Raw genomic sequence first — 14,458 nt, 5'->3', positions numbered from 1 at the left:
ATGCTCTGGGGGTGTTTTACTGCTAAGGGGACAGGACAACTTCACTGCATCAAAGGGATGATGGACAGGGCCACGTACCGTCAAATCTTTGGTGAGAACCTCCTTCTCTCAGCCAGGGCATTGAAAATGGGTCGTGGATGGGTATTCAAGCATGACAATGACCCAAGGCAACAAAGGAGTGGCTCAGTAAGAAGCACATCAAGGTCCCAGAGTGGCCTAGCCAATCTCTAGACCTTAATCCTATAGAAAATATGTGGAGGGAGCTGACGGTTCGAGTTACCAAACATCAGCCTAGAAACTCTAACGACTTGAAGAAGAGTGGGACAAAAGGGTTTTGCCACCAAGTCATGTTTTGCGAAGGTGTCAAATACTTATTTTACTCGTTAACTGGTTGCCGACCAACCGCCGTAGTTTTACGGCGGCAGGTTGGCTCCCCTGCGCGAGAGCCCGTAGCTATAAGTCGGCTCTCGCGCAGGCCACTAGGGGCGCGTGCGCCCCCCCCCGCTCGCTCCCGTGCCCGGCGAGGGCGCCCTTCGCCGCCGAGCACACGCGATCGATCGTTACAGAGCGGGGATCGGGAGCTGTGTGTGTAAACACACAGCTTCCGGTCCTGTCAGGGAGAGAAATGCTGATCTTCTGTGTATACAATGTATGAACAGAAGATCAGTCATTTCCCCATGTCAGTCCACCCCCCCTACAGTTACAACACACCCAGGGAACATACTTAACCTTTTCCCTGCCCCCTAGAGTTAAGCCCTTCACTGCCAGTGGCATTTTTATAGTAATCCAATGCATTTTTATAGCACTGATCGCTATAAAAATGCCAATGGTCCCAAAAATGTGTCAAAAGTGTCCGAAGTGTCCGCCATAATGTCGCAGTACCGAAAAAAAGTCGCTGATCGCCGCCATTACTAGTAAAAAAAAATATTCATAAAAATGCCATAAAAATACCCCCTATTTTGTAAACGCTATAACTTTTGCGCAAACCAATCAATAAACGCTTATTGCGATTTTTTTTTTTACGAAAAATATGTAGAAGAATACGTATCGGCCTAAACTGAGGAAAAAAATGTTTTTATATATATTTTTGGGGGATATTTATTATATCAAAAAGTAAATAATATAATTTTTTTTCAAAATTGTTGCTCTATTTTTGTTTATAGCGCAAAAACTAAAAAACGCAGAGGTGATCAAATTCCACCAAAAGAAATCTCTATTTGTTGGAAAAGAAGGACGCCAATTTTGTTTGGGAGTCACGTCGCATGACCGCGCAATTGTCAGTTAAAGCGACGCAGTGCCGAATTGCAAAAAGTGCTCAGGTCTTTGACCAGCAATATAGTCCGGGGTTAAGTGGTTAAAATGCAAATCCATTTATAACTTTTTTGAAATGCGTTTTTCTGGATTTTTTTTTGTTATTCTGTCTCGCACTGTTAAAATAAACCTACCATTAAAATTATAGACTGATCATTTCTTTGTCAGTGGGCAAATGTACAAAATCAGCAGGGGATCAAATACTTTTTTCCCTCACTGTACTAAACGTGACTAATCACAGAACCGTGTATTGCTTACATATGTGTGTAATTATACAGATGGATTGGCACTTCTGTGGTACAAGATTCGATTTTGTGGTGTGGTCTGGCTAATGTAATATCTCCCTTGTCCGGTCAATGAAAAGGGAACGTGCGATCCCACAATAAAATGGAGCAGTACTCTACTGCAAAAGTACGACTTCAAACAAATTGCATGATTATATTAAGGAAATGTAAAAGTTCAATACATCAAAAATGTAATGTCATTTTGAACAGGCACCTACATGTTAAACCTTCTTCAATCTTTTGGAAACACAAGTGGAATGTTCTCTCTTTTGAAGTTTGTCTCTACCCACTGCCTCAAGGTAACAAAGGTAGAGTTTTTCTTTGACAGCAAGAGTAGCCAAATTATTTATTTCTTCCTTATCACTGAAAATATTTCAAAAAAAGGGGGGGGGGGGGAAATCCCATATCTCAGCTTTGCAATGACAGCACCTGGGTGGAACTGAGAAGGTGGTGCCGAACACATCATTTAACTTGACGGCATTCATGTATAATTGAAATATCGGTTTTGGAGGACTTCACCTCAATGGTTAAACTTTTTTGTGCATTGTGGATGCTATGTCAGATTCCAAATGGTAATGCCTAACAAAATTGTTCATGTTTTCCCTTCTCTCATGCAGCTGCTGCCCTCATTCGATGTATGCTCATGGACAGAAGAAGACGTGGTAAGGTTTTTTTAAAGCATTGCAAGGAGTGGCTGAATTAATTTGTCAGTTCACTGTATCTAATCTTCTGAAATTGTAGTGAATAATATTTCAGGGTATGCCAGCCATCAAGGCTCATATGGTGGTGCTCAAGGCGAAAAGAACTAAAGATACCTGGTTGTTTTCCTAGGAATGGCTCTCAATCAGCGGTTAATCTACAGCAGGCATGTCCAAAGTCCGGCCAGTTGCGGCCCTGTTTTATACGGCCCCCCACTTGCAATTTGCACCACACATAGTAAGGATGAGCTTGGTTTAAAAATAAAATAAAAAATATTCTCTAATCCCTGAGCACCTCTCACTGATAAGCTGGGCGTGTTGCTGGGGCGTGTTCTAAATCCCATTGAGAAGCTGATCGCGTGCATCGCCAATAACAGCCACTGGGCCAGATTCACAAAGAGATACGATGGCGTATATCCTGATACGCCGTCGTATCTCTGAGATCCGACGGTCGGATCTATGCGACTGATTCATAAGAATCAGTTACGCATAGATCTGTGACTTACACCGTCGGATCTTAGGCTGCAATCTTCCGCTGTCCGCTAGGTGGCGTTTTGTGTTTTACTTGCGACGATTATGCAAATGAGGAGATACGTCGATTCAGAAACAAACGGCCGCTTTTTTTTTTTTTACGTCGTTTGCCTTCGGCTTTTTCCGGCGGATAGTTACCCCTGCTATATGAGGGGTAGCTAATGTTAAGTATGGCCGTCGTTCCCGCGCCGAGTTTTGAATTTTTACGTCGTTTGCGTAAGTCGGTCGTGAATACGGATGGCCGTAATTTACGTTAACGCCGAAAACAATGACGTCCTAGCGACGTCATTTGGAGCATGCGCACTGGGAAATTTTGCCGGCGGCGCATGCGCAGTTAAATCAGCGCGGGGACGCGCCTGATTTAAATTGTACACTCCCCCTAGCCGCAGAATTTGAATTCCGCCGGGGGAGTTACGATCCGCCGGCGCAAGTTTGGAGGTAAGTGCTTTGTGAATACTGCACTAGCCTCGCAAAATTGCACCGGCGGATCGTAAATCGCATAGATTACGCGGATCTAAAGATCCGCTAATCTATGTGAATCTAGCCCACTGAGTCATTTCCTGGTTCACAGCTACAGAGCTCTGTGTCTCAGTCCCTGTGATTGGCTGTGGCGCTGCGTGCTGTCAGCATCCTAGCAGGCTCGCCTGAGGTCATCCTTGCAGTGAGAGGCACTCGACGATTTCTCTGGGGATAAGATAAGTTTACTATTGTGACGGACATAAAGCGAATATTTAAATATATATAAGAATTTAAAAAAGCTCATCCTTGCCCTGATCGGAGCTTGGGCGCCACAGAAGAGATAAAGTCCAGATTTCTCAGGGGATAAAGAAGGGAAATATCGTTTTTACAACCTGAGCTCACGCACGGTCACTTCATCAAATCTGGCCCTCTTTCAAAAAAGTTTGGACACCCCTGATCTACAGTATATAGTGCATATTAAGCATGTCCTCCAGCAGTGCACATAGCATCAGCTTAATGAGCAGGCCCAATAGGTATCCCCTAATACATTTCCAACCTCCCTACCTAATGGCTGGAGTTAATCTGTAGCTACTATCTTGACCCCCAAATTAGATGGTAAAAGATTAAATCTTTTAGATTACATAAGAACTTGATTTAGTGTACAAATGCCCTTGAATTTTTGGATATGTCTGGTCTAAAATATTTTATTTGAATATTTAAACCTTAGGTAATATAAGTAAGAGGTCAAATATCAGTTTAAAGGATAAGCTCTCTTTTTAGAAAAAAATAATTAATGCACATTTTTTTGCAGATCGCTGGTGCCTGCAGGTCTCACTTAGATCTGCCAGTGTATCTGCTTGCCTGTACATCCCATATGGGTAAGCAGATGCAATCTGACAGGAAGAATGAATGAACGACAATGGCGCTCCACAGCCCCCTGGTAGTTCATTGAAAACTTCAAGCTAACATCCGCGAAGGCTGCCGGACCTTGTAGTTTTTCATGCACAGAGTCAATATGTGACATGGCTAGGTGGGCGGAGCCCCAAACGGCCATGTTCTTTTTACATTGTGACAGCTAGCGGGGAGATGGGGGAGGGGACCCAGGTAGCTGTCACAGTGGGGATTGGGGAGGTGCCAGGGCCTGAACATGGGGTGTAACATATTACAAAAGGTGAATTAATCCTTTACTCTTTAATATCTGAATAGTTTAAAATAAATCTCCAGGAAAATAGCTAAATATGCCACTGAAATTCATAGGTGCTTACGGTTTATGTTCTTTTCCATTGAGATATCGGCTTAGCAGCCACACAGTCCCTGTCAATATTTCCCCCCTTGCCCCAGGCCTGCATATGTGCTCTGCAAACTCATTGAACCCTACTAGAATCATACTCCTTACTAACCCTCCATTATAAACCTATTTTGTGCGGATAATTTGTGTGAAAACTACGCAAAAATAATATCCACTACATATGAGTAAAATGCATATTTTTATCGCTCCATTACATTAGAAAAATAATATAAAACTTCTCTCTAAAATAAGAGTGTAAAGTGTTCAACCGACATTACAGTACAGACTAACAAATAATAGATAAAATACTGCATACATAAATAATGTCTTGTTCAAATTATTAGAGATATACAGTAAATCCTTCCTCTAAAGTTTATTCTGCTCATGTATCCAACATATTTCCTGGAACACTTTTTCAAGGACTCATGTGCACTCATATATAGTATATCTCGCCTACAAAATGTCTGTTCCAAATGCCCATTGAGCCATTTAAAAATATTATTGTTTAGATTATAGATTCTTTTTTATATCTATATTTATATTCTGGATATGGAATCAATGGGAGTGCAGATTGCATGTACTGTACCGGGAAGATTTTGACAATCAGCTGGGTGGCACTAGATTGGGGCCAGGTTAGTATAGGATCTGGGGGCCTATCAAAGTGTAGTTACACCTAAATACTATGTCATGCAGTACTAGGTTACCTGTGTTAAACAATTATAGAAGAATTGGGGAGTAGCCAACCAAGTGGCAGTCATTTTCTAGTGCAGATGTGAAAGTGAAAGATTGTTATTGTCACCATAGATTATAGCACATTTTATATTTACTGTAGACTAGGGATGAGCCGAACACACCCCCATTCGGTTCGCACCAGAACCTGCGAACAGACCAAAAGTTTGTGTGAACTTTAGAACCCTGTTAAAGTCTATGGGACTCGGACATTTGAAATATAAAGTGCTCATTTTAAAGGATAATATGCAAGTTATTGTCCTAAAAAGTGTTTGGGGACCTGGGTCCTGCCCCAGGGGACATGTATCAATGCAAAAAAAAAGTTTTAAAAACTGACGTTTTTTCAGGAGCAGTGATTTTAATAATGGTTAAAGTGAAACAATAAAAGTTAAAAATATTCCTTTAAATTTCGTACCTAGGGGGGGTATAAAGTATGCCTGTGAAATAGCGCATGTTTCCCGTGCTTAGAACTGTCTCTGCACAAAGAGTAATTTCTGAAGGAAAGAAAGATTTTTAAAAATCCCTCGTGGCTATAATGAATTGTCGGCTCTCGGCAATTCTGAGAAAATTCATTCATTAAAAAAAAAAAAAAAAGCGTGCCCCCCCCCCCCCCCCCAAATTCAATTGCCAGGCCCTTTAGGTCTGGTATGGATATTAAGGGGGAACCCCGCCGTGAATTTTAAAAAAATGATGTGGGGTTCCCGCCAAATATCCATTCCAGACTTCAGGTCTGGTGTGGATTTTAAGGGGAACTCCACCCCAAATAAAAAAAAATGGCGTGTAGTTCCCCCAAAAATCCACACCAGACCCCTTATCCGAGCAAATAACCTGGCCGGCCGCAGAAAAGAGGGGGGACGAGAGAGCGGCCCCCCCTCCTGAACCATACCAGGCCACATGCCCTCAACATGGGGAGGATGTCCCCATGTTGATGGGGAGAAGGGCCTCATCCCAACAACCCTGGCCGGTGGTTGTGGGGGTCTGCGGGCGGGGGGCTTATCATAATCTGGAAGACCCCTTTAACAAAGGGGACCCCCAGATCCCCCCCCTATGTGAATTGGTAATGGGGTACATTGTACATCTACCAATTCACTAAGGAAGTGTAAATAATAGTAAGAAAACACACACACCGTGAAAAAAGTCCTTTATTAAAAAAGAAAAAAAAAATCCAGCAGTGGTAATCCACTCTCGATCCCTGCTTCAACGTTGTCAGTATCCAGCGACGGGTGATCTCCTCTCCGCCGGGGTCCAGCGATGAGAAGATCCATCCAGGTCCGGGATCCAGAGCTCACACATTGCCGACCGCCTGTCTCCACCGGAGACAGCCCGGCGAATGACGCGGCTTGAGCCAGTGACAGCTTTTATATAGGTGAGGCGGGGCCACCCGTCACGTGACCCCGCCCCCCCCCCCCGAATTGGGAGAAAAAAATAAAAACCAGGAAAAGAAAAACTATATAGCAGATTAAACTTCAGCTTTAAACAATACTCTTCTAAGGACAACTGGAGTGCCTATTAAAGGAGTTGTAAAGTGTCAAGGTTTTTCATACTAATGCATATGCATTAAGGTGAAAAACCTTCTGTGGTGCAGCTGCCCCCCCCTTTTACTTACTTGAACTCAATTGTTCCAACAACGAGCACAAGCCCAGCAGCTCCAGCCGCTGTCTCGGCTCCTCATTGGATAGATTCTGTCAATCCAATCCAGTAACATGGGGGGCAGAGCGGAGTCCAGCTGTCAATGGACGTAGCAGCAGGACTCGTGAGCGCCCCCGCACAAGTGCCCCCATGGAAAGCGGCTCTCCGTGAGGGGAACTTGATGCAGAGGAGGAGCCAGGAGCGCCGCTGGGGACCCCAGAAGAGGAGTATCAGGGCTGCTCTGTGCAAAACCCTTACACAGAGGAGGTAAGTATAACATGTTTGTTATTTAAAAAAAAAAAAAAAAACATTTTTTACAATCACTTTAAATTTGTGTGGCCAAACTTTGTCCCGCTTATTGAACCAGAGCCCCTGACCAGGCTGAATTGACTGTTTTTGTATATGTACATTTTTTGATATATAATCTGAAATTATTTAATCATTTAAATGTTTTTTTTACAGTTTTTCTGGGTGCAACAGTTAGTGAAGACAGGTAAGATCTGCCAATGTTTTGTGAATCTTCTTTGCTGCTTTTTTTGTTGTAAAACGGTTACCATATTTTGTAATTTTTGCTTTTGGTTGCAGATGATAACTCTGCATTGCAGAGTATGTATGCCAACCTGTTCAAGGAAAATCACATTACAGGAAAGAGACTGCTCCTTCTGGAGGAAAGTGACCTCAAAGATATGGGCATCGTCTCCAAAGGACATATTATTCATCTGAAGGTATGCCACAGAAAAATGAACATATGAACTGTATGTATATGAGGTCTCAGACTGTAAGAGAAAATTATTACTATGGGCCTTTAATGAAGATAGAAACTTATTTTAAACATGTCACGCTTTAAAATTGCACATGCTTGTGGAATGGCGACAAACGACAGTACTTCAAATTCTCTATAGGCGACGCTTTAAAAATATTTACAGGTTACCTGTTTAGAGTTGCAGAGGAGGTCTAGCACTAGAATATGCGTGCACGACTTACATATGCGTTTGCTTCTGCGTGCGAGCACGAAGGTATGGGTGCACATTACCTTTTTTTTCTTATTATTTTAAATGTTTTTATTTTTTACAATGTCCCGTTAATTTTTTTTATCTTTTTTTTTATTTGATCACTTGTATTCCTATTACAAGGAATGTAAACATCCCTTGTAATAGAAATAAGGATGACAGGTCCTCTTTAACCGCTTGAGGACTGCCGCGCGCAGATATACGTCTGCAGAATGGCACGGTGTGCTCGCGACCTGGTCCTCGGCTCCATGACCGTTTTGTGCAAAGCAATCAATAAACGCTTATTGCAATTTTTTTACCAAAAATATGTAGAAGAATTCATTATCGGCCTAAACTGAGGGAATTTTTTTTTTTATATCTTTATTATAGCAAAATTGTTGCTCTATTTTTGTTTATAGCGCAAAAAAAAAAAAAAGGCAGAGGTGATCAAATACCACCAATAGAAAGCTCTATTTGTGGGAAATAAAGGACGCCGCTTTTGTTTGGGAGCCAGGTCGCACGACCGCACAACTGCCAGTTAAAGCGACTCAGTGCCGAATCGCAAAAAGGGGGCAGGTCCTTTAGCTGCATAATGGTTGGGGCTTAAGTGGTTAAGGAGAGATCTGGGGTCAAAAAGACCCCAAATCTCTCCTTTACCCTTAGGCTGGGTTCACACCATTGCAAATTGGATGTGGGTTCCCCGCATCCAATTTGCAAAAGCAGGAGATTTTGGCCTGCTCTACATGGAGCCGGTTCACATATCTCCACTGCGGATTTGCACAGGAGCCCTGTGCATCTTTTAGTCCGTTTTCAAGTCCAAATTCAGCCAAAAATGCGGTCTGAAATTGGACCTGAAATGGTGAACCAGGACGCACCGGACCCTTGCTGGGAGCCAAATGCGGCAATGGTGTGAAACGAGCCTTAAAATCAAAAGATCTTTTGCTTCTACCACTTCAGCTCTGTAAGATTTAGCCCACTTCATGACCAAGCCATTTTTTGCAATACGGCACTGCGTTCCTTTACCTGACAATTTACCACAAATAGAGCTTTCTTTTAGTGGTATTTGATCACCTCTGTGGTTTTTATTTTTCTTGCACCATGAACAAAATTGGCAGACAATTAAAAAAATAAAAATAATTTTTACTTTCTGCTATAAAACATATCCAGTCAAAAAAAAAAAATGTCTTCATCAATTTATGCCAATATGTATTCTGCTACATATTTTTAGTAAAATAAAAGCCCGATAAGCGTATATTGCAAAAGTTATATATGTTTTTATTTATTATTAAAAAAAATTTTTACTAGCAATGGCGGCGATCAGCGACTTATAGCATGACAGCGATATTGCTTCGGACGCCAAGCCTAGGTTCAGACTAGTGCGATCTCAGACATCGACTGTGCTTGGCACCCGAAACCGCAGGTTCCGATCACATGCGATATCTGAGCAATGCGAGTTCAGCCATACAGGTATATGGTTGAACTCGCATTGGATTCGTACAGAAAAAGGTATAGGGACTTGTTTTTCCCCACACTGGAATCGGATCGCATGGGTGTTCTCACCCATGCAATCCAATTCCTGTACGAATCCACAGTTCGCACTGCGATCTGTGAACCATTCTGGGGGTGTCATTAACATTGTATTGACACCCACAGCAGTTCTCAGAGGGCAGTGTGAACTGCCTGCGGGAAAGAAGCGATGTGGGAACCGGAGCTGGAATCGTGCTGGTTCCCGCATCGCACTAGTCTGAACCTAGGCTTACTGACATTTTTTTTACACTTTTTGGGGATCAATGACACTAATACATTGATCAGTGCTAAAAATATGCGCTGTCACTGTACTAATGACACTGGCTGGGAATGGGGTTAAACATCAGGGGCAATCAAAGGGTTAACTGTGTGCCTAGCTAGTGTGTTTGTGTACAGTGTGGGAGGTGCTTTTACTAGGGGGAGACATGGATCATTATCTGCTTTGCAGGAACCTGGGATCAATGCTTCCCCTACTGACAGAACTGTAATCTCCCTTGTTTACATAGGCAGATCACTGTACTGCCTCTGTGCTGAATGATCAGCATAATCACAGAGGGAACGTATCGCCGGCTTCACGCATGCGCACCCCAGACCTGAAAGCATCTGATCACTTACTAGGTACATGATCTGGCGCAGCAGTGCCACCTGCCCTAGACTGGAAGTGACGTCATGACGTAACTTCGGTCCTCCAAGACCATAGAGGCAATAAGATCCATGACCAGCTGGCCACACTGTCAGAATGTTTCTCGGGCACGCCGGTGAAAACGGCAAGCCTGAGAAACACCAGCGGGGGGTGGAGGACGTCCCCTTCCCCTACTTCAGAAAGCAGTAATGAGCTAATGAGCCGCTTTGACCGCTTTAATAAGAAAACCAGCCGCCTGCTGAAAAAAAATAAAAAGTACCGGGTTATGACTGATAGCTTCAGCCATAACCCCGGTAAACCATTTGCAAACCGCAACGTGTATATATGTATTGCAATTGGCAAGTAGTTAAAAATAAGGTGGGTCTCAGTGATGTAATCAGAAATGATAAACTGTGGCTACAGAATTGTGTATATGAGGGGATTCTATTTATTTTTTCTATTGGTTGATCTAAATGGACTTGTGTGTTTTTTCAACCTAGCTATGTACTTATGATAAGAATCTTGTTGGCGTTTGTCAGGTCTATCTGACTCATGACTTTTTTTGCTTTGCAGACTGCAATTGAAAAATTAACTCATGATTATCTGAATCTTTTTCATTTCCCACCACTAACTAAAGTAAGTATTATATAAATACAGTTTTTAGGGCTCAGAACCAAATGACCCAGCAGTGCTGTTTAAAGTAGAAGGGCCAGATTCACGAACAATTACGGCGGCGTAACGTATCCCCTTTACGTTACTCCGCCGCAAGTTTTCATCGTAAGTGCTTGATTCACAAAGCACTTGCGTGTAAACTTGCAGCGGCGTAGCGTAAAGCCGTCCGGCGCAAGCCCGCCTAATTCAAATGGGGCGTGCACCATTTAAATTAGGCGCGTTCCCACGCCGAACGTTCTGCGCATGCTCCGTTTGGAAATTTCCCGCCGTGCTTTGCGCGAAATTACGGCGCCCCAACGTGTTTTTTGAACGTCGACGTGCGTAACGTACTTTCATATTCCCGGACGTCTTACGCAAAAAAAAAAAAATTTGACGCGGGAACGACGGCCATACTTTAACATGGATGGTGTCATTTAACACCATCTAAATAGCACTCTTAACTTTGCAACGGGAAAAACCGACGTAAGAGAATGCGACGAACGCGCGTACCTTTGTGGATCGCCGTAAACAGCTAATTTGCATACCCGACACTGGAAAATGACGCAAACTCCACCCAGCGGCCGCCGGAGAATTACACCTACGATCCGAAGGCGTACGAAGCCGTACGCCTGTTGGATCTATGCCAAAAGCCGTCGTATCTTGGTTTGAGGATTCCAAATCAAGATACGAAGCGGCAAATTTGAAAATACGCCGGCGTATTTCTGCTGTGAATCTGGCCTGAAGTGTTTTAAATCGAGATAAAGTTTGCACAGGTTATAGTGTTATCTCTGTTGTATATATATATTTTTTAAAAGCTCAAACCTTCCCCCTCTAAAACCTAACATCATTTTGTTCTTATGATGGTCACAAAGCCTAAGGGCACTGTAATTTTAGAAGAACGACACATCCTTCCAAGAACATAACCTTATCTGTGAATGCTGTTCATGTTTTCAAAGATTTAAATCTTAGCTCCTGTGTGTGTCCATTCTGTATTTCCTTTGTTAAAGCAGGGAAAAAAAGCTCTGTCCCCATGGTTCAATAACAGCTCCCAATATTCTGCTCTGTATATTTAGGGGGCAATTACTTTTTCTAGCAGGGCCATAGGGCAGGTTTGGACAGTTTTTTTCCAATAATAAAGGAAATCACCATTTAAAAACTGCATTTTGTATTTACTCGGGTTATCTTTGTGTAATATTAAAATGTTTTGAATGTTTAAAATGTTTGATCTGAATCATTTAGAGGAGTACAGCCAAAGCTAGTTTTGGCTGTACTTCTCCTGTGAATCAGAGGAATGCAGTCCATTCTCTCCTGTTACCGGTTTCAGCAGACAGTGAGCTAAAGCCCGTGGTTGGCTGACGTCACAGAGCCAGTCCAGGCTCGTGCAAGATCGTGACAATAAATTCGGGATCTGCCCACATGCCTGGACCGGCACCCTGCTGAGGCTCTCAGTAAGCTGCTGAGAGCCTGAGCCGGCCACTCCTGCCCCCTCCACAGCCCAGCGCTCCAGTGAACTCAAGGGTAGGAGGGGCAGAGCAGACAGCGGTGACTGACAGTCATCTGCTCTTTGTTCGCGGAGCTCTGAGAACCGAGCGATAAGCGGTGTTTGATCCCTTGGATCTCAGTCTTAGAGCCAGCGGGGGACCGATGCTACATCCACCTAGGTAAGTATGATTAAAAAAATAAGTCCAACTCCCCTTTAAGTGTGACAAATATGACAAAAAATCAGGAAAGGGGCAAATACAATACAGCACTGTACATACATTGTGTACATCTGTGTGAAGGGCTGTCTTTGTCTGTACAGGATGTACAAGTGTTCATGCATCTGCATGCAGGCAGCCCCATTTATATCTATTGGGACGCAGAGGCTACACGGACAAAGACACTGGTCCCAATTTGACAGCAATGTTGATGTGGGTGTGTGTCCCCAAATGTAGACAGTATGTCAAGGACACACATCCGCTGTCAACTTGGAACCAGTGTCCAGCAGCCTCTGCGTCCCAATAAACATAAATGGGACTGTCCGCATGCAGATGCACAGAACGTGTGGCCTTAACAGGCAAAGATGGCCCTTCACATGCATGTGTACATAGGTATGCTTGTGCTAATAAAGGCGTAACAAAGAAAATGATGTCGCCCTCCTGGCTGTGTTGTCTGCAAGAGGTTTATGAACCACAAAAGTGGCTGAGGGAAATTAAAAATTCTTTGGCAGAGAAGACATTAAATATATCTGTATTTCAACCATGTATTTAGCTATTTCTCTGGAATTCAGCTGTAACCCCTTGCTTGCCTCCCTTTAAAAACCTTCTAATGGTAAGAAAGAAGAAGCAGGCTTCCCTGATCCTGTGACACTGTGTTGGGCTGTCACAGCAGTCACACGATTGTATTTTTGACTGGGAACTGTCTGGGACAGCTCGGTCACTATATTTGGAGCATGCTTTCAGCACCAAAGAGCGGATCCCTATGAACGCATATGTGCGGCCCACCTGCCTTGTCACTGCATTTATGCTTACGACTGATAGGAAAGCCAGACTTTTCTTGTCTGTCTCCTGCCCTAACTGGGGAGATTAACTCTCTCTCTTTTTTTTTTTTTTTCCTGGTAACCATTGTCACCAAGTATCAAATTGAGGAAAAATTAACAGGAAGACAGAGTAAATCTTTCAGTTGGGAAATATGTTCCAGTGACCATGATGCCCTGTACACACACAACCGTTTTTCGGGTTGTAAAAAATTTCTTTTTTTTTAATGTCATTAAAAACGATCGTGTGTGGGCTCCAGAGCATTTTTCACGATGTAAAAAATGGCCATTAAAAATTTCGAACATGCTTTAACTTTTCACAACGTTTTTAAGGTTGTAAAAAATGGTCGTGTGTGGGCTTTAACGACGTGAAAAAAACGTGCATGCTCAGAAGCAAGTTATGAGACGGGAGCGCTCGTTCTGGTAAAACTAGCGTTCGTAATGGAGTAAGCACATTCATCACGCTGTAACAGACTGAAAAGCATGAATCTTTTACTAACACAAAATCAGCAAAAGCAGCCCCAAGGGTGTCGTCATCCGAATGGAACTTCCCCTTTATAGTGCCGTTGTACGTGTTGTACGTCACCGCGCTTTGCTAGAGCATTTTTTTTTTCACGATCGTGTGTAGGCAAGGCCGTTTTAATGATCAGGTTGAAAAAAACATTGTTTTTTCTAGACCATTAAAAACTTCATTTTTTTACAACACGAAAAACTGTCGTGTGTACGCGGCATCACTGTCTAGGAGAAGATTTCCCTCACTTTTTTTCCTCTCGCTTCCTGTTGTCTCTATTTAACAAAACATAGGAGGCAAAAAAAATGATCAGGTATTTTACTAAAGGGATTCTGAAGACTGAAGGTTTTTTACCTTCATGAATTCTAGAAATGAAAGTAAAAAACATTAAGGCTACTTTCACACTGAACATGTTTTAATGGTGCTTTACTGACGTTTTAGCTGCGCTTTTCCGCCGATAGCGGGTGTTTTTAACTCCTGCTAGCGGCCAAAGAAAGGGTTAAAAGCACCTGTGTTGTGGCACTGCCGAATCGATTTGCAGGCGCTTTGGCAGCGGTGCCCATTCATTTCAATGGGCAGCGGTGGTTTAGGAGCGCTGTATACAGAGCTCCCAAACTGCCCCAAAGATGATGCTTGCAGGACTTTTTCTAACATCCCGCCCCAGTATGAAACCACTCAGGCTTTCACACTGGGGAGGTATGGGAGGCGTTTTTC

At 43.1% G+C, this 14,458-nt stretch overlaps 1 protein-coding gene across 3 annotated transcripts in view; it reads left to right on the top strand.

Annotated features, from left to right (window-relative positions):
* MAP3K20 (mitogen-activated protein kinase kinase kinase 20) overlaps positions 1-14,458 on the top strand; it is a 277,073-nt gene that overhangs the window by 213,648 nt on the left and 48,967 nt on the right. For all 3 annotated transcript variants that reach the window (XM_040357733.1, XM_040357731.1, XM_040357732.1), the window contains 4 exons: positions 2,213-2,257; positions 7,392-7,422; positions 7,515-7,654; positions 10,641-10,703. In XM_040357733.1, coding sequence (XP_040213667.1) covers positions 2,213-2,257; positions 7,392-7,422; positions 7,515-7,654; positions 10,641-10,703 — 279 coding nt within the window. The remainder of the gene's footprint in view (positions 1-2,212; positions 2,258-7,391; positions 7,423-7,514; positions 7,655-10,640; positions 10,704-14,458) is intronic.

The sequence above is a fragment of the Rana temporaria genome, chromosome 6, assembly GCF_905171775.1.
Source record: "Rana temporaria chromosome 6, aRanTem1.1, whole genome shotgun sequence".
Lineage (NCBI taxonomy): Eukaryota > Metazoa > Chordata > Amphibia > Anura > Ranidae > Rana > Rana temporaria.
Note: the sequence above shows the minus strand (reverse complement) of the source record. Positions and strands in the feature narration are given on the sequence as shown.